The sequence below is a fragment of the Antedon bifida genome, chromosome 5 (assembly GCF_963402885.1).
Source record: "Antedon bifida chromosome 5, ecAntBifi1.1, whole genome shotgun sequence".
NCBI classification, from domain to species: domain Eukaryota; kingdom Metazoa; phylum Echinodermata; class Crinoidea; order Comatulida; family Antedonidae; genus Antedon; species Antedon bifida.
In genome coordinates this window covers 28,903,821-28,924,853 of record NC_136230.1, presented here as the reverse complement: position 1 = coordinate 28,924,853, position 21,033 = coordinate 28,903,821, and the positions used below count along the sequence as shown (strand labels likewise).

Here is a 21,033-nt window from a genome sequence, read left to right as displayed (position 1 = left end):
ATTCAATTTTTATTGCGTAAAACTTTTTTTTACTTTCCTTGGTTTCTATTGCAAAAATAATACCAATTAGTAAGTACCATAAAGTCTTATTGAAATTTAAAAGAAAAGACTTGATGTGCCGACAGATATCATTGTGATGAACTTATTGTAAATAGATAGTTTGGCATTCAGTAGAACCCCTTCTTTGGGACACCCCTATTCAGGGCACACACCAGGGGTGGATTCAAGGGAGTGCCCAGCCGGCCCGGGACCCCTCTAAATTTCACAAATTGTAATGCAAATTAAGTTGAGCACTTCATTTCACTACTTTTAGGCCCTGGGTCCCCCTATTTCAAAATCTTGGATCCGCCACTGCACACCTCTATTAAGGGGACACTTTGTCATGAAACGAATGAAGGGAATTATTCAATATACGTTTTAGCAGTAAAACCAACCCCTATTCAAGGGACACATTGTTTGGTCCCGAAGGTGTCCCATTAATAAGGTGTCCCCTTAATAGGGGTTCTACTGTATTAGCAGATAAATACAAGCAACATACAATTTTTCTTATTTTTGCTAAGTTACACATAATTGCTTTGTAAAAACACTATCGAATCAAACATCTTAAAACATACAAAAATAGAAACCATTAAAAATAATGGCAGTCTGATACCCAAATAAATAAATCGAAACATAAACACATATTGCTGGCGTCTACAGCTAAACATACCCTTAAAAATAAAATTCTTTATTTAACTTAAAACTTTATTATTTAAAATCTGAATATTAATAACACACAATGTATATTCTATTATTTACAATTTAACATTGTGTGTTCAATAATATTTACATGTATTAATTTTGCAATATTTTTATTCCATTTAAAGAAAGCATTGAATACTTTAAACAATTAAATAGTGAATATTTATATTTCATTTTTACAACCTTCACAAATACAAACAATATTATTGTTTATGTAAATCACTTTGAAAAGTATGGTTTGGTAAATATGGTCTTACAATCCTGAGTTAATATAAATTGTTTTTTTTGTTTTGTTTTTTTTTTAGCAGAAACCAATTTCTACTTTACGAATATGAAATGGAGATCAGGTCAAAAATGTCACACGTGTGTGACGTATCCGTTTTTGTTATCGTATTCGTAAGGTTGCAAAACCTTCCTAATTAGGAGGGGAGGGGGAGGGAAGAGAAGACACTAAATTAATAATTAGCTTGCAGCTTGTTTGCCAAAGGTGCGATCTGGTGGACGGTACATCTTAGGAAACGCCCTCAACTGCATCTTACTGAAGGCATACTTGTTGGTATGAACTAGATTCTTTCTAACGTTATCTCGACGAATCCCATCGCTGCAAAACTGTTTTTTTTGTTTTGTTTTTATTTTAGAAGAAACCAATTTCTACTTTACGAATATGAAATGGGGATCAGGTAAAAAATGTCACATATGTGTGACGTATCCGTTGTTCTTATCGTATTCGTAAGGTTGCAAAACCTTCCTAATTAGGGGGGGAGGGGGGAGGGAAGAGAAGACACTAAATTAATAATTAGCTTGCAGCTTGTTTGCCAAAGGTGCGATCTGGTGGACGGTACATCTTAGGAAACGCCCTCAACTGCATTTTACTGAAGGCATACTTGTTGGTATGAACTAGATTCTTTCTAACGTTATCTCGACGAATCCCATCGCTGCAAAATAAATATAGTAGGAGGTTTTAGAATTGAAAGTTCACTTTTATTATTAAAAGATCGATTCTACCCCAGTAATTGTTGTTTTTCTATGAATAGAATAAACATATATAAATATGTCAATAATACCTTCTCATTGTGTCAAGAAGATGTTGAAAGATTTTAGGATCCATCTGGTGTTCCTTCTGCAGAAGTGAACATTGCTCTAAAGTCACAGACATTGCAGTACGATCTTTGGCACTTTTACAACTCGTGAATCTCACTCCATTCATTCTTCTTGTTAACTAAAGTGAAATAAATATTACATTTTATTATTAAAATTCCAGATGCTAGAAAAATGTTTCAAAATGTTTACAAAAAGTATTAGAGCCTATTGATTATCACCATTAGATATCACTTTTCCATGAGGTAGAATCAATAGCGAATATATATATATAAACTTTATTTAGGCACGAGACTGATGGGCAGTACAACTTGTTCAATCAATATTGATTGTTTTTACACAAGTTCGTGATATTACAACAAAAACCAATACCATATAAATACGACAAAAAAGATATTTAAAAAAAATTAAAGCAGAATCCCCTTCATCTGACACCTCTATTTAGGGTACACCATACCATGTGATGAGTAATTAGCCAATAAAATTGAAAGGATATAGGTCAGGTGTGTTATAAAAAATAAATACCATACAATATGACAATCATCAAAAGTATCTAGGCCTAGTGTCAGCAGAGCCACCCTTGTATCTGCCCCTTGGCCTAGTGGCTTTAGCCTTGTTTGGCAATGGAAACTGCTCTAAAATTGTGATGCGTAACAAACTATTTTTTCCTCCTAAAGCCTTGTCTATACTATCAAATTTTATGTGACAAAAATGTGTGTCCATGATGATGATGTCATATCTGTATCTGTATTTTGACATACCACTACCATATTGGGGCACACCACACTTTTTTTTGTCAAACTAGTTTGATAGTATAGACAGAGCTTTACTTAACATAAATAGCATTTAATACCTCACTACTAATTTGTAATATTTCCATATTCTTATGAGACTTCAATTGCACATGATGGGCGAGACTGCTAACTAGAATATCTAAAGTGACGGGAGATTGAGATTTCGGTCGGTCATCCGGTGAAAACTCGTGGACGAAAAGATCGTAATATTTCTGAAGTTTTGACATGTTCTCACGGTTCGTAGTTTCTTGAAGTGACGTGTCACCAATTCTGAAGAAAAAGGACTCATAAATATAATTTATTGTAAATATTGTTTTTGTTTACCAACATGTTTAGTGTGTTTGTTTATTTATTTTCCCACACAAACATGGCATGGAAAAGGGGTGTTAATTCATACAATTTGGGATAGAATGTTTACAACTTGTTTAGTTTGTTTATTTATTTTCCCACAGAAACATGGCATGGAAAAGGAGCGTTAATTCATACAATTTGGGATAGAATGTTTACAACTTGTTTAGTTTGTTTATTTTCCCACAGAAACATGGCATGGAAAAAGGGCATTCATTCATACAATTTGGGATAGAATGTTTACAACTGTCTAGTAGTAAATACTCACAATTCTGCTAGTGTTTGTTCCTCATTAAGACCAACACTGAATATGATTGGTACAAGCTTAAACTGGAAGTTGTGAAAAAGTTCTGCAGAAACCTTTGAACACATTGCAGATGACAAGGGAACATTTACTATAACTTTACTCCTGAAAAATATCAAGGTGATAACAAATGTAAGTATGATGGATTGTTCGTAATCTCTCAGTTAAATATCAAGAATAACTAAAGCTCTGTCTACACTATCAAACTAGTTTGACAACAAAAGTGTGATGTGCCCAAATATGGTAGTGATATGCCAAATATGGTAGTGGTATGACATCATCATGTCCATATACGGGCAGATTATTTTGTCACATAAAGATTAATAGTGTAGACAGAACTTTATAATATTAAAGATTGTGCGAGTCAAGTAATTATGACAGAGTTCTTTATTTTCTCACCTGTCGCCAGTTACTGTGGGTGTTGGGTCGCCCTCTGGATTAGACATTTCTCGAACATGAAAAGTTACTTTGTTTAAATCATTAATAGCAACAATCATGTCTTCAAGCATTCCCATTTCTTCTCCTATTTAAAAGAAGGAAAATAAAATAAATGAAATATTAAATGTAGAAGTCAAATATTTCATGCCTTTGTGATTTGGTGAAGAAAGTAATATAGCACTATTCAACTCATGGCATTATTTGTACCATTCCACTCATAAACATTCATCATTTGTATACTAATTAATCCTTCCTCTTAAACTAGAGATCAGTTTCCGAGGCCTGGATTAGAAGTCATCACAGCCAACACAAGTTGAAAGGAGATGTATTTCAAAATTTGTCATTACGACTCAATCTTACCATATGTACTGAGTAGGCTTTCAAAATGCACTATCATACCGATGGTCCGTAACTGACGTACAAAGCCCTTCTGGTCAATGCACTGCCGTAACTTGGCTATCACACCACATGTAGCCGCAGTCAACTAAAAATAAAAAAAAAACATAATCAAACATTGGTTTCTTAAGTAAAACAACTTGTAGGTTTCAACCTAATATTTTCTTAAGATACGATTATATGCTAACCAGAAACATTTCTTCAACATTACTTAGTACACACTTACAGCCTGAGAGAAGGCAACATCTCTCCGATACTTCAATGCCATATTGAATGCAAGATTGCTATGCTCCTCCTGAAATAAACAAAAATAAACAATCAATATCATATACATATTACTATACTTAAAAAATAAACCAGGGGAGATGGTGAAGGGACTGATTTTCACTTAATTGGTTATATAAAATTAGTGATTGCAAGTTTGCAACTATAACTCTTACCTTCATCCTAGTGAAAGAAATACTAATTCTGGCCTGAGTATGAAGATGATTAACCGCGTCTCGTAACGTCTGCACTGAACTGACTGTGGCGTGACAACGCTCTGTGGCGGTGGCGTTGTGAGGCAGCATTTCAACGCTTTGTTGTAGCACTTCAAAACAGTCTTCTATTTGGTGTTTCATCCCTTGCTAAAAGAAATAAAGGTATATCAAATCAGTAACCTGATATCATATACATGGTATATCCAGGATTTAAAGAAAATGGGGCGTGAAAACTGTTTTGTCCAAGCGCTTGAACTACATTTTAAAATAAATTTAGGAGACCCAGGCCGACTGGATGCCTTACCTTTGATCTGTATGAAGATATTTATTTATTTCAATTATTGTGCTTTAAACTAAGTCTCATTTGAGGTTTAGGAGTGAAATTGAAAGAGTCGTGAGTTACAACCCTGGCACTAGGTCAGGATGACCCTGCCCCTTGAGATTGGACAGCAAGCATGTTAACCACCAAGCTACAGCTCCACTAATATGTACTCATTTGATAATTTATACAGTAAAAAACACCCTAAAATAAATGTACCTACCCATGTACCAGGTTTTCCTCTTTCCTCTGCATCAATTTTAACAAACCCTACCCCGTCGAATGTCCATTTATCTTCTGGGGTAACTATTTTTGAATGTGTAGATTCTGCAGATAGAATACTACTTGTCTCACTACCATTTATCGCCCCTTGCTTCGGCTCCAGGGCGCTCTTGTACGATGTGTACGTCGTTTCAAAATACGCAGTGTCACATGTTATTAGGAACTCTTGTAACTGTCAAATGAACATAGCGATTGAGGGAGATTAGTAAGCAGGCCTTGTCTTTGTAAAATTGTAGGTGTGCTACAAATTGCATTCCTCAATACATTCAGGGGTGCTGTAGGTGTACCGTTTGTATTTTGGTGTGTAGAAATTTACCAAATTTAAGCGTGTTGTAAATCACACTCCTCAAGGGCAGTTTAGAGTGTTAGGTGAGTGATCACACTCTCTCACCTCAAAAGAAAAGGCCTGAGTAAGGGAGAGTAAAACTGATTTTTGAAGTGACCATTTTACTTAACTTGTTGGGGCTGAGGCAAGACAATATGAGGAATGCTTTATGGCATAATATCTAGATGACTGATTAAATAATTAAGAATACTAATTAATGGATTTAATTAAAGTAATAGCATACCAACACCATTGTGATAAGAAGGTGATAACACTAGAAATAGATGATACAAGTGACACTACATAAAATACAGGTGCTATACTATAAGGTCATACAGTAGAACACTCCATTGGGACACCCCTATGAAAGGGACACTTTGTTGGGTATTGATGGGGGTTCTACTGTACTACCAATACCCTATCTATAATGCATACATAATGGAACCAACACAATTTGTGATAGGATAAGGATAAGTGATAGAACTACAAAAAGGGGATATGCAGGGTGATACCAATACATATAGAGGATACACAAGGTGATAAGTTGATGCTCACAAGGTGATAAATTGATACTACTCTACCATATACCAACATAGTTACAAAAGGATGTAGGATGAAACAAACATCAAAAGTGATTAAACTACAAAAGGTGGACATATAGAATGAATGAGATAAAAATGCATTTTGTTTTGAAAGGCACTGGGAAACTCGGGATTGAGATATATAAATATGATAAAAAACCAACACCAAATAAAGAATGAAATATTTGTGCAAAGGAAGGCTGAGGGGATAAATGACGATGTTGTTACATATAACTTACAACAGTGCTGCCACAAGAGCACAACCTATGGTGTCCTATTATTTTACAAAGCTGTAATTAACATACAAAATATTGTAAAAAATATAGAAATAAGAAAATTAAAGCTACAGTCTTTAAATAAAAATATATTAAATAATAGAATGTTTATTAAATTATTACTTCAGCAAAAATTAAACTGAACTACATTTCTTGTGTGTGTGAAAGCAAATACAATAGACTTTTATGGATTGTATGTCTGTGGGTCACAGAAAACAAAAACAGAAAAGGTTTTAATTAAGTACTGTATAATATAAAAGTCTTTGTAGATGAGTGAATTTAGTGGGGAATCTTTGTATTTTGGTACAAACGTCTACAGTATTAACTAGATGGATTTCTTTCTAACGAACACATGGCAAGGCAGCATTAATTTAAGGCACTTGTTTTTATACATACAGTATTTATTGCAGTATTTACATACCTTCTGTCTATGTTATTCTTATTGGACCTTATAGGTGTTTTTTTTTTAATTTTACTATTTTAAGCTAAACTTTTATAATGTTCCTGTATAGTATTTCTGGTGTCAATTGCATCCTTTTTTATATTTAATCACCATTGGTTTTACACTTTTATACAAATTTTAATATTGATAATATGTAAATATCTTTGTAATTCAGCTAAGGCTGCGATGACGATATTGTAATAAATTAAATGAAAATACCTTTTCATTGAGCACTAATAAAACACATTTAACAGCATCTAGTGAATAGTCTTTAGCCGCTGTAACTACTTTGTCTAGTTGTTGCTCAACGATCTCTTTGATCGTGTTTAACTGCCCACTCGCATCTTTGGCGCTCGGTACCTGACTCCGCGGCCGTATTGCACTGAAAATAGTATAAGATTTTCTGTTATTGACTAGCAAATACAACATGCTAATGTTATTCATAACAAATGGTATTTTAAAATTAGTATAGAAGCAATGATGAAACTGAGTTTCAAGACTTAAGCTCTGTCTACACTATCAAACTAGTTTGACAAAAAGTATGTGCCCAAATATGGTAGCGATATGCCCAAATATGGTAGTGATATGACATCATCATGTCCATGGACACATCACATTTTTTTTGTCACATAAAATTTGATAGACAGAACTTAATACAGGTTAATACCTCAATTTAAAGTAACGATTGTATAATGATGGAATTAGGCATGACTATATTGGACACAAATAGAAATATGGAGACTGATTTCTAGCTAGGTGGAATTGCGGTTAAAAAAGGGGTTGGGTAATCTTGTTTACACCTCTATACCAAGTTTGGAGAAAATATAAAGACAAGGTTAACTCACTTTTGCTGTTCCTCTGGAGTGTGGTGTAGTAACCTAAGGAGGCCTCCATGACGGAACTTGTGAGGGTGAGCCGCTGGTGCGCCAAACGTGACAATATCATACGAAGCATCTAAACAAAATAGATGTAATAGTAATAATAGTGAAACTACCACACAAGTATATGACTACAGGAATTCATTGTGTTTTTTACTAAAGCTCTGTCTACACTATGAAACTTTATGTGACAACAAAATGTGATGTACCCATATATGGAAATGATGATGTCATATCACTACCATATTTGGGCATATCACTACCCTATTTTGGAACATAATTTTTGTCAAACTAGTTTGATAGTGTAGACAGACCTTTAAACAAATCTATGTATTATTCAATATATTTACAGTATCAGCATATTTATTTGTAGGCATAGATTGCATGCACAGAATGGAGATTTTTTTTTTCATTGTTTAAATTGAAAACTATAAAAATAATCTGAATATTTATGAGGTGTTCGTTACCAAGTGAGGTCTCAAAGTACTTACAGAAGAAAATTTGAGAAAAGATTTAAACTGTCTCGTTGAAGAATAATGTACAGGTATTTCCTGATCAAATTTAAACATTAAAAAATGACACACAATTAAATTACTTAATTACCTCTACCGTCTGCCATATTCTCCTCGACCTTTAACATCTGTAAGTGAAGGTTCGTTGGAACAAATTCTAATTGCTTGTCGGTTTTGTCCATACTACGTTTAAACTGAGCACCTGAGAAACGGGAAGTAAAAAGACAAAATAAACAAATGTCAATTGTTTTAAAAATAAAACGCAAATTTTACAATACCCTACACTACCACTTGAATACTTGCACAATTAAAAGTGTGCTTATCAAAAGTACTTTGAGTTGATAATAATTGTATGCTAATGCAGGCCTGGTAAAATGCTAATCAAGTATGTAGACATAGACTATAGATATATTAGGCTATATTAGGGATATAGACCCTATAGACTATTATACTAAAGATATAGACCCTATAGACTATTATACTAAAGATATAGACCCTATAGACTATTATAATAAAGATATAGACCCTATAGACTATTATACTAAAGATATATATTAATGATTATAAAAACATATGAATATACCAAAAATATAAACCCTATTCTATTTAATTTATTCCTTTCAGTAAAACATAAAAAGGGAGCACTGAGGAGAGACAAGAGCTGTCAAAGACAACTATCGCCAATGGGCGTGTCTCTCCAACTATAGACTATTATACTAAATATATACATAAAACCATTTGACTATTATATTAATGATGATATATACTTATAAATAGACCATTATAGTAATTATATAGACCCTTAAAGACTATTCATATTAAAGATATTTGATGGATTTAATACAAACCTCTGTAATTTTTAAAGAATTCTAATGTTGCTCTATACGTTGCATTCAGTTTAACATGCTCTGCTATAACCTCCTTCCTGGCTGCTTCATATTCTTCATTTAGCTTTAAAAAAATTATTTTAATAATTTCATATATTTTCCATTAAATTAAAAAAACACTTGAAGTATGTATTGTCCCCCAAAAACATGAGAAATGAAGATTAATTAAATCAGACTTTGAATAGGTTATTTTGTAATTTTAATCAAGTTAATCATTTCCGTAGAAAAAAAAACATGTTAAAATCGTTAAATTCAACCAGTGGCTGTCAGTCAATTTTACTATTTTTTGTTTTGAATTACAATTTTTTCAGGTTAATACAGTTTTCTTCAATCCAATTTTATGTGATATTAAAATGGCATATTCCAAAAATTTTTTTCAGGGGGACAATACATCTTTACACTGATTTAATTGTATACTATTGTATGCTTGTCCATAACCTTTGACCTTGTATCATTACAAGCCAAGTCCAGCTTCAAGCACGTTTATGTTGCACCTGCCAATACCATTGGAAAACCACATGGTAAACACCTGTGTATGTCCAGGTGTTTGCATTTAAATCATTGACAAGGTGCATAATTTGCATATTAATATGAATATTTATAGAGGTTTTATGTCCTCTATAGTAGTCAATAGTATACTTAACAAAAATGATTTCGTATAGTGAAAATAAAAATAAATAAAAGCGAATCAATCACTTTCAAACAAACTGATCAATAACTAATCTAACTAACATTAATCTACTGTATATTATGACTCCTATTTTTATTTGTATCAGAAACAAAAATAATATAATAAAATTTATAATAAAAAAATGACTTTAAAAAAAATAAAGAAAAAATTATGTATATAACAGCTTGCATATATTAAGGGTTTATATCACAAATAAAACTGAAATTAAATTTTTCTAAAACCGAGTATGCATTTGAAGAGGAAGTATTAAACCTCCGATCAGTTCATTGACGTAACATCTGCCCGAGAGACTTGACACTTCCTTCAAATGGTACCTTGGCATTGACAGCTAGAGGGACAGTTTAAGTTTATCATCAGGAAGCTTTAATCTATTCACGAGATACAAATTGCTTTAAACAGGTTCTTAATAGTTGATTTTAAAGATTTATAAATTAACTGAATAAATAATTTTGTTAAGCATAGAGTTTAAAACAAATTTGCATATTTGGTAGCCATAGCATAACAAAGTTGTTTTATTTATTTATAACTTTCAAACTTTCATAATACATTACATGAACAAAATTGATATAATAATTTAAAAAAACTTACATTAGCTAGACGGTCTAACTCTTCAAACCAATTCTTTTCTTCTTGTAAATATAACATCCTGTGAAATTAAATATAATTCAACATTTACACTCATACTAAAGAGTTGAAATATAATGTAATTATATTTCATTCATTCATCAGTGGAAAATTACTTCCATTTATTGTCATTTGCAAATAAAATTAATATAAATGATGTTTGCTCTGAGATATACAAAAACAGATAAATGAAAAAACAATTACAAAGTGTCACATCACTGTCTTGGTATACTGACAAGCATTCAGTGCCTGAATGGCAGCTGGATAAACTACTACGCCGCTACGTAACACCTCTGATGATAATAACTATGATGCATTGATGATGATTATGATGTAATAATGATGATGTAGTATTGTATTGATATATTGATGATTATTATGATGCACTGATAATGATTTAATTATGATTGTGATGATGTAATGATGATTGTGATGATGTAATGATGATTGTGATGATGTAATGATGATTGTGATGATGTAATTATAATTGTGATGATGTAATAATGCTTGTGATGATGTAATAATGCTTGTGATGATGTAATAATAATTGTGATGATGTAATAATGATTGTGATGATGTAATAATGATTGTGATGATGTAATATTGATTGTGATGATGTAATAATAATTGTGATGATGTAATAATGATTGTGATGATGTAATAATGATTGTCATGATGTAATAATGATTGTCATGATGTAATAACAATTTGATGTAATGATTGTTGATAATTCAATTCCACATATATTTAGCAAAAGCATGGATTTACAGAATAAAAAGAAATCACTGATGATAATGATGCACTGATGACAATAAATATTATTAATAAAGACGGAGAAAAGTTATAACAATACTCACATAAGCTGCTGGGGCAGATTAAAACTAAGTTTACTTTCAACCATTATTTCCTGTACGACCACAATCGCTCCATCTGTGTTTGGGTAACGATATGTCTTACTAATTGGACAACAGTACAGCGCTTTATAAAAGCTATCTTGAGTTAGGGATAAAGCCTTCTTCTTGCGCGTGCTAGTCTGCCTAGGTATAGAATTTGTCACACTTTTCTGTGTAAAATGAAAAACGATTATTATCGCATCTTCTAACATAACAACTTTTTGTTGTAGTATTTTCCAGAAGTTATCTTATAGTTGTATTGTTCTATCTATCCTATAGTTGAAAATAGTTTCCTTAAACATACTGTGTTAGGGATATTTAGAACACATGACTTGGCATAGAGTATATTCTAGACTGGTCAGGGATGTAGCTAAAATATGTATAGGGTGAATTTCAAAGGGTAGATGAGAACAAACAGTATTTGCAGGTACACAGAGGTTTCTTGACTGAGTGCTATGTTGGAGTTAGGCTTGTTGGGAAATCGTAAGCTTTAGGGTGGGTGAAGAATTTGATGGTAGATGTTGATGCCCACCTCTGCACAGGAAAAATACATCTATGACTAGTTGAATATTATACCTACCTCTTTTGGAATAGTAGTGTTTTTTGGTGGGGCTGGGAGGTCCAGCTGGAAAGAAATACCAAATCATTATTCTACAGATAATCATCAATATAATAAAATAAAATTCTGTACATTAATTGCTTGCTTCCTAATATGTATAAAAGGCAAACCTGACAAAAGTTACATAGCCCAAAATTGCAAAGCAACAAGAAACAACATTTATAAACTTTTTATGTCAACTTACCTCCCAAAGAAATAGTGTTATAGTGCCACCTATAGACCTGCCGTCGGCCGACATAATGGTTAACTCTAAACGGTTTTCAGGTGATGTGACAATGTCCCTAAATGAGCACAGAGCACTACCCATTGGCATTACCTAGAATAAATAAAATATACATGTTTAATTACAATTTATGTCATACTATGAAAGAAGGTTCACTAGAAGAAAAGTGTCCCCTTAATAGGAGTTGGCCGTACTGTTACCACATATTGCTGATGAATCTTTTCACAGAAAAGTGTTCATTAACTGGGGTGTTCCCTATATGTGGAGTGCCTCTCAACTGTTATATTACATTTGTTATAACATTTAGGTAACCCTGTCTCATTGATTTAAAATTTGTTCTGTCTGTTAGCTTTTGTTTCCTATATGGCGAAATATTTTGATATACAGTATGATAGGAATTCCATTATAATGGTTAAATACTCACAGCACCATTTGGTTTCTCTCGTATTTCATATAAAGTAGCGCGTAACCTTGTTATCACAGATACGCGACTGCTTGCTTCAAAGACTACGGTCATAAGATAGAATGGATCGGAATTGGAGTCAATAATCTCGGTTTGTCCACATTTTGTCCATTCTGTTTCAGGGGGTGTAACAACACTGATTGTAATAAATGTACTAGGCGCTTTTCCTGAGACGGTTTTTGGTAAATCTGAGCAAGCTGAAAAATTGAAGAAAATAATTCATAAATGTATTTGTTTTTAATTTCATACGCATTCAACAGCAAATAATTAGCCAACTACAGGATGGATAAACTATTTTATAATTTATCTACATATAAACTAAGTCTCATTTGATGCTTAGGGAGTGGAGTTGAAAGAGTCATGAGTTACAACCCTGGCAAATAGGTCAGGATTGAACCCTGGACCTTGGAATTGGAAGGCAAGCATGTTAACCACCAAGCTACAGCTCCACTACTGTGTATTTTGTTTCTTGTACAAAAAATCATTAGTAGTGATTATAGGTTGAAAAAATAATATATAAATACCAACCTAGTGACATCTCCAGCATAGGTTCAACCTGCTGTAGGTCCATAGGATCACCCAGATCTAGGATACCATGCCTCTGTTCATTGATGGGGTCACGACCTGTCCTTGCTATTAACTGACCTCTCAAACTCTTTAACTGGCCGCGTAAACTCTCGTAGCTCGCCTGTTGCAACAGCGCCACCCACTCATCACGCTGATCGGTTGAGTGTGCAGCAAAATACTGGTTGTGTTCCTCTCCTACAAAAACTGAAATAACCAGATTTATCAAATTAAAGAATTTCTTAGAATTTTTTTTTGGGAGATGCCCCTTGTGGGTGGAGGATATCCTTGTGGGTGGAGGATACCCCTGTGGGTGGGAGATGCCCTTGTGGGCTGGTAGGAAATACCAGTGTCAGTGGAGTGGGAACACAGAGGTTGATTGTGTATAAAGTATATTAGAGTAATTAAAGTAAATCCAATTACTGTAATTAGTTGATCCATTTAGCTAAATATGTATAAAAAAAAATAAATAATAAATAAAACAATTCAAGATAAACAATTTCATGCTGTAGTACAGAAGCTTCCAGAGGAATGTTAAGTTTTGTAGAATCTCACAATATAATAAGGAGCAAGGAAAATGTAGTATTTAATAATTTAATAAATTAATATGAAATGTCAAATTGCACAAAAAGGGTATTTCCCTTTTCACTCATTGTGGCTATTTTTAGAATAACTATCTGGGACATTATCAGAGAATGTTTTGTATATAAAATCAACTACTGATATAACAAATTACTTATTAACTTTGCTTTGAATGACAGATATAATTTAATAGTCTTCCTTGTTTGATCTGTATGATTTGTTTATAATTCAAGTACACTTTAGCTAACCAGGGAATCTTCCCATTGTAAACCCAACCTGTATCTTTATTAGAATGTATACTATACTGTACAAATAAGATTGTAATTATGTTGGCTGTACAGTATCTGATTCTTTAAATAGGAAACAATATCTCCTTCAGTACGGTGCAAAAAGGCTTGGTCCGGGAACATTTTTGCCAGGGTACTAGCCTATATACTCCATCATAACAATTAAGTACTGTACTGTTGATTATTTTTTATCTTACTATTTTATTTTACTTGTATAATTCGCTCCTATTTATTTACAATTTAAATGTTATGTTTTGATACTTTTCTTTTTGTTTTTTACTTGCTTGGCAAATTATGAATACACCGTTTTAAAAACGTGCGCCGCTGATACCAAGCATTTGTTCAATAAAGTTTATCGTTTAAATACCACCTTATTGCTACTCATTCATAAATGGTATTATTAGCAAAAACCTAAATTATTTTTCCACTCCACTTTGCTAAATGTTTAGTTTAATTTGTAATAGTGTTCAGATGACTCTAGTAATAAGAACCTCAGTATTATTTTTATTTTTCTCCATTCTTACTACACAGAGTAGAGGGAGTATGAAGATTCACAATGAAACTGTCAACCAAAAATTCTTAAAAATGAGTATTGCTTTAATACTCACCTACACAGAATGCATGAGGCTGTATCTCTCGGTACTCCTCCTGAATGAAGCATTGCTCCAGAACAATCACCCCTTGAGGGTCCGACAAAAGGTCACGACCTTTGAAATAGAATAATAAATTTCCACGAAGACGGCACCACTTCTCCTGATATCCTGGAAGAAATTACAGCATGAGTGGTGAATATTGAATTGAATAGTGATGTACAGTCTTCAAAGAGAAGGCGGCAATGAGAGGAAACTAGTGTCATGAGGGCGTGTGGCGTAGTGTGTTGGACTACTGATCGTGAGACCGAGGTTCGAATCCAACTCTCGCTGCATTGCTTGTATCCGTAGGCAAGATACTTTACTTGCGTTTGCCTCTCTTCACTCAGGTGTATAAATGGGTACCCGGTATAGATCAAAACACAACTTTGCGCTGATTACTAGCTGCATTATGGGAGTATGTTTCCATACGTGTTTGATCCAAAAAAATGACTGGAGTAATAATGTTCAGCGCTTGGAGAGGTTTCACAACATTAGGGGCTATATAAATCCAGGATATTATTATTATTATTATGTAATCAGTGGCATAAACAGCTAGCTATCAGCACTCACTGGCTAAAGTAAGTTTGAAAAAAGGCTAAAAACGTCTTCAGCCACTTAGGGTCCTTAAACCAGGGGCCTCAGGCCTGTGCGTTATGCCACTGAATGTAATCAGAGAGAACAAGGCATTGGGAGATTTAGGTGTCATCAAACAAAACCAGGCACTTATGGAATAATGCAGAAACACTGTCAGTGTCAGTCACATACTACAGCATGATAGCCAGAACCATGAGTATAGTAATATTTGATACTAATCTATATTCAGGTAGAAATAAATAAGATCTTCACTATAACATCATTTCAAAGAACCACAAACATTTAGCTAGAGTGCCATCATTAAAGCAAGAAAAAGAGGTAAAGAAATTGATGATGTCATGCCTTTGTGGAGCAAGAACTTGACATCCGCAACAAGTATAGTAATTATATAAACAAACATTGGTAAACTACAGGAAACTTAACAGTCTATGCCTTTCCTGTATTCAAAGTAAAGCTATGAAATAAGAGTAGCTTAACTACTGTACAGTAGTACTGAAGTCGTAGTTACTGTAGATGCATTGATATTTTAAATTTTAAAATGGCGCTGTCACATATGATTGAGAGAGCATGTTGAAAATATTCTACTGCAATTACTGCAGTACCTACAGTATTTTATTTACTGTTTAATAACCTGTTGAGCATTGTTGGAATAATCAAATACATTTGTTTATTTATGTTTATAAGTTATTAATATTTTGAAGAAAAAATGTACAGCAGTTGCTGTAGAATAATGTTGACATGATCCCTAAAGCTCTGTCTACACTATCAAACTAGTTTGACAAAAAAAGTGCGATGTGCGAGGTTCTGAACTAATCTAAAGCTCTGTCTACACTATCAAACTAGTTTGACAAAAAAAGTATGGTAGTGACATGCCCAAATATGGTAGTGACATGACATCATCATGTCCATAATATATGGGCACATCACATTTTTTGTCACATAAAGTTTGATAGTGCGGACAGAGCTTTAAAGACCATTGTTATTGATACCATCGTCATCACATCACCAACATCACAGTCAGAAATACATCATTTAATAATTACACCCAATAGAAAATTATTGTAACTAATTTGTATACTGTTATGAAAGTACATTATAAATTATATTAGAGTTGTGGATACTGTAATAGGTTAATTTTACACTGAACACTTTTTGGACACAATTAATTTTTCAATAATTTAACCATAATATCAATTGTGAAAGTTGGACTAACCACATTTCTTTCTGTGGTTATTTTTACTCTAATAAAATGTAATATTAATACATTGCATGGAATTTAAAACACAAAATGATTCCATACTATAATAGATTAGCTAAGTCATTAGAATCTGTAGGTTTAATAATTCTTTGAAAATGTACAGATTTAGTAAAACTACTGAGATTTAGAATACAATGAGTGGTATTCATTGATTTATATATATTTCATAATCTGCCTTAGACAAAAAGACAATATTGAATGAATGTTTTATTGTGTATATTTTTAGAATTCAACTATTGTTAAACTATATATTCATTCCAGGAAATCATGGTAAACACATAAATACAATATATCATCAGTAGAATTATTTCTAATATATCACTTTTCAACAAATATATGGTTTAGTTTTATAATGTTCACTAATAGTTCAATTATAGTATGTTACAGTATAATATGGTTGTTATTTTGACATGGTTTTAGTATCATAATAGACTAGTAACGTCATTTAATTCTTCGAAAAATTACAGAATTACCATTAGTAGAATTACTAAAAGCTATGTCTATACTATCAAACTTTATGTGCCTATTAATGGATATGATGATGTCATAGCACTACCATATTTGTGCATATCACTTCCATATTTGGACACATCACATTTTTTGTCAAACTAGTTTGATAGTGTACAGTAGAGAGAACTTTAGATTTATAATACAATGAGTCTATTCATAGATTTATGAACAATATATTTTCAATTCCAGGAAACCACTGGTAAACATATTTTACAATATATTTGTACAGTATAATTATTTATAATACTACTGTACAGTTATACAGACTAGTATATTATTTTTCAACAAAACATATTTCGTTTACTTTTATAGCTACACAATGTTAATTATTATTTTAATTAAATACATGAGGTAGTTACTACTGTATATATTTACGGAATTTTAAAGCAATAAAATTTTATGTCAGTCGTACTCCGTAGTCTACATTTTTTCATAGGTTTTAATTATTTATTTTAAAGATGTATTGTCCCCCTGAAAAAATAATTCTTACAAATTTTGAATATTCCATTTTAATGTAACATAATGGTTATCCACTTTGACCAAAAATTGGATGGAAAAAATGTATTTACCTGAAAGAAATGTAATTTAAAGCAAAAAATTGTCAAATTGGCTGCCAGCCAATGGATTATTGGTTGAATTTAACCATTTATTTTGTCATTTTATAAGTGAAAACATTATTTTTTTCGTTTTCTTTCTATGGAAGTGATTAACTTTATTAAAACTACAAAATCACATATTTAAAGTCTGATTTAATTAATCTTCATTTTTCATGTTTTTTGGGGGACAATACATCTTTAAATTAAATATTTTGATTTATTAAAATTAAAAATATTATTTACTGTACAGTAGATGAGTACACTATATGTATAAACATTTTGTATTGGATTGCTGATCCAGTTTGATTTTGAAAAAAAAATTACTGTAAAATCTAGGTTAAAAAAATAATTCTTTTAAACGCTAATAAAGATGCTAGCGTAGAGTAGGCCTTGATAAGACGGGAAGCAACAGTTAGTACTTAGCCCTAAGAGAGTGTGATTTCCTCTCTACTCTGACATTTTAGAAATTAATTGACGTTAATAAAGCACTCTACATTTATTTGCATACTATTATAGCCATCATATGACTGTACTACTTAATTACTAAAGTAGGCTTGCTTAAACATTTTTCATATGAAGTCATAACCATATGTTGTCAGTGAAATGTTTAAAATAAACATTTTGGTATTATTTGGATACAGTACAGAAGGTAATTAAACCCATCCTAAAATTTGCATTTTATGGGGTTATTTTTAATTAACATTTAATATTTCTTATTCGTGTAAAGTATACAATACAATAATGAGATAAAACAGATAAATAACATGTATCTTGTTTCTAAACACAAATAATCATAAATAATAAAAATACGGAATCTTGAGTAGCTTTAGGTATTCCTGACAGGTAAAACCGAAAAAAGGAGGAAAAACATGAAACAAACAATCAGGGAAGTAAAAATTTTAAAAACTCTAACAGAGGAGCTGAGAAAATACCTAAACCTCTAACCTGAAAAAGATTATTTACACTTGAAGAATTTAGACAGAACTGGAAATAAAAATGACAGTGGGAGAATTAACCCAAAGTTCTTTTATTTTTTTTTATTAAAATGTTTTTAAATCATTAAAATATTTGTTTTTCTTTGAAAGATTTTGTAGTCTTTAAAAAAAATGATCCATAAAATATCCTAAAATAGCCACAAAAAAAAAGAAGAAAAGGCATTTACATGACTCCGTTCTCCAGCACTTTGAAGCTCCCATATGAGAGCTTACTGGTGGAACAGTATTCACAGGAGCTTGAGTGAAAAAGGCATCTGTCTATCCTATCCTACCAAAATAAAGAGAAAAAAATATATTATAGAAAACTCTTACCTTCAGACTTGCGTAACCAACCCCCATTTCCATTCCTGATGTAAAGAGGGCCTTCTTTTGTAAAGAACTTGGCTGGCTGGATGGCTACATTAATCAATTCCTTACTGTTAAATCTCATAATGCTAGGCCCAAGACGGCAAGCCAACCATTGATGTTAACAGGGCTCGGATGCTTCGAAAATACTCACTGCAAACGAAAAAATGAGGCTAAGATTCAAGTACTTATATATATTAAATCATGTGACAATGATACTATAAAAATGACATCCGACTAATTAATAAACAAAATTTCTCTTTAGCAGGAACATAAAGATAATTGAATCTAAAACTGAAAAACCAACAGTTTTAAGTAACAAATTTATTAATTACACACAACTTACAAATGAAAGCTTTTAAAATGTCACTTGCAATTGGAACATTTTGACCCAGTTAGCATGGCCTTTTAGCAGGAAACATAAAGGGAAAAGTAAGTGACATTTATGATTCCCTATGGAGAGCTACGGGGAAAGTGTGCTACAGTTCTTATGGTCAAATTTTGTGTTATTTCCTTTCTATATTAATACATACATATTCTATTTACACTTCTAGGAAGTTTATACTGTAGGCAAATATTTAGAATTTTAAATAAGTTGTATTTTATGATTATATTTGTTGATTTGTTAAAAAAAACACAAGGCTTACAAACAAAATTTTAAAAACATTTTGTGATCCCAAAATTAAATGAACAATATTTGATTAAACCAAGTAAATATGCTAAAAAAATTATTCACTGTTCGTAAACTTTTATAACACTACAATTTTACGATGGTCTTAAATTTCAGTTTATGATATGCAGAAAGAAAGCACAATTAAGTGAGTCCCTCAACTCATATGTCATCAAATAATTTACAGAAACTAGGCCTATATGGACATAATCATGGTTTGATTAAGATCAATGTAGACTTACCTTACAGAAACATCTTTATACAGTATGTCTTCACCTGCAATACTATGCCTAGTTTAGTGATATTCTGAAATAATTTTGTTGGCTTCCTAGGATCCTGGCCTAGTAAAAAATAATTTTAAAAATTAATTTTAATATATATTATTATGAACAAAAAAATGAAATGAGTGGAATAATTAAGAAATTAATTTAATTACGTATGTTCAGTATAGACTATACATTAAGCACCAATGAAGAAATAAACTCGAAGCTAGGCTTGGTCATGTTCGGTGCCTGTGCCAGCCAGGGCGGCAGTGAGCCTCCCGAACGACTGTGTTGTATCCATGTGTAAATTGCTGTAGTGCTAGAGAGGGTAGGCCTAGGTTGTAAATAAGTTTGACTCCAACAAATGATATTTAAATACTAAAAACAATCCACAAAAACATTCCGATAATGTTCATTAAATTCATGAGTTAATTTTCATTTACCTGATATCGTAATAAAGTGCTCAAAACCACAAAATAATACCGATTTACGACTGTTTTTAAATTACTCCCAAAAACCACCAGCAGCATATACAAGTCAATGTTGACAGTGCGGAAGAACCGACCGACCGATCCGAAGTCTTCCGAGGTACTCCATGCGTGTCGTAACGATAAAGTACTCGACTCGTTCAATTCGGAAAGTTTCTCGGATGATTTTCATTGAAATCACAGAATTGAACGGCGATCTTTTCCGTTATTTCGTGAAGTTTTAACAATAATAAATAATAGTATATTCATTGTCGATAATGTTTTTGTATTTTGCATGTGTTGTAACTTTTTTCTATTAATAATTAAGTGTATTCTTTTTCGCAAATTTCATACTGTACTATTTTGGTTTTTTATGACAATAAAAGATATCTGTATCTTTATCTGTATAATAAACAGAAGCACAAGACAACAACAAAAAATGATGGTGAAATTAAATCTCTTATTAGAAAAATATATATATATATAATTAATTATTTTCAGTTTTGTAGAACACCGTATATCCTAAATTCAGTAGACCTTTCATAAATTCAATATCATATCATAGCTAAATTATTGTTTTAAAAGGAAGGGGGAAACTACTAACTAGACTTAGGCATAATATTCTACAAACCATTTTTACTCCAATATATTGAAATAA

The 21,033-nt window shown here is 32.1% G+C and overlaps 1 protein-coding gene across 2 annotated transcripts; it reads right to left on the bottom strand.

Annotated features, from left to right (window-relative positions):
- Positions 1 to 1,206: 1,206 nt before the first annotated feature.
- LOC144843037 (inositol polyphosphate-4-phosphatase type I A-like) lies at positions 1,207 to 20,429 on the bottom strand. 2 transcript variants are annotated; one of them, XM_078699688.1, is made up of 24 exons: positions 20,352 to 20,429; positions 19,888 to 19,986; positions 18,943 to 19,128; positions 14,654 to 14,806; positions 13,141 to 13,383; positions 12,574 to 12,809; positions 12,111 to 12,242; positions 11,888 to 11,932; positions 11,272 to 11,477; positions 10,379 to 10,436; positions 9,061 to 9,163; positions 8,304 to 8,414; positions 7,668 to 7,776; positions 7,042 to 7,204; positions 6,345 to 6,395; positions 5,141 to 5,371; positions 4,560 to 4,745; positions 4,346 to 4,414; positions 4,084 to 4,207; positions 3,685 to 3,808; positions 3,250 to 3,390; positions 2,693 to 2,903; positions 1,806 to 1,960; positions 1,207 to 1,676 (listed from the first exon to the last, which is right to left on the bottom strand). In XM_078699688.1, the coding sequence occupies exons 3-24, from the start codon at positions 19,058 to 19,060 to the stop codon at positions 1,538 to 1,540; spliced, it is 3,108 nt and encodes a 1,035-aa protein (XP_078555814.1). In that variant the 5' UTR covers positions 19,061 to 19,128; positions 19,888 to 19,986; positions 20,352 to 20,429; the 3' UTR covers positions 1,207 to 1,537. The 2 variants fall into 2 exon arrangements, with proteins under 2 accessions (XP_078555814.1, XP_078555815.1); XM_078699689.1 differs by lacking the exon at positions 6,345 to 6,395.
- Positions 20,430 to 21,033: the final 604 nt, after the last annotated feature.

Coding starts and splice junctions, on each gene's coding strand:
- LOC144843037 (XM_078699688.1), bottom strand. CDS start 19,060: ATGAGATTTAACAGTAAGGAATTGATTAATGTAGCCATCCAGCCAGCC. Junction 4,746..5,140: donor GAGGAAAACCTGGTACATGG/GTAGGTACATTT, acceptor TATTTCTTTTAG/CAAGGGATGAAACACCAAAT. Junction 2,904..3,249: donor GAACAAACACTAGCAGAATT/GTGAGTATTTAC, acceptor CTTTTTCTTCAG/AATTGGTGACACGTCACTTC.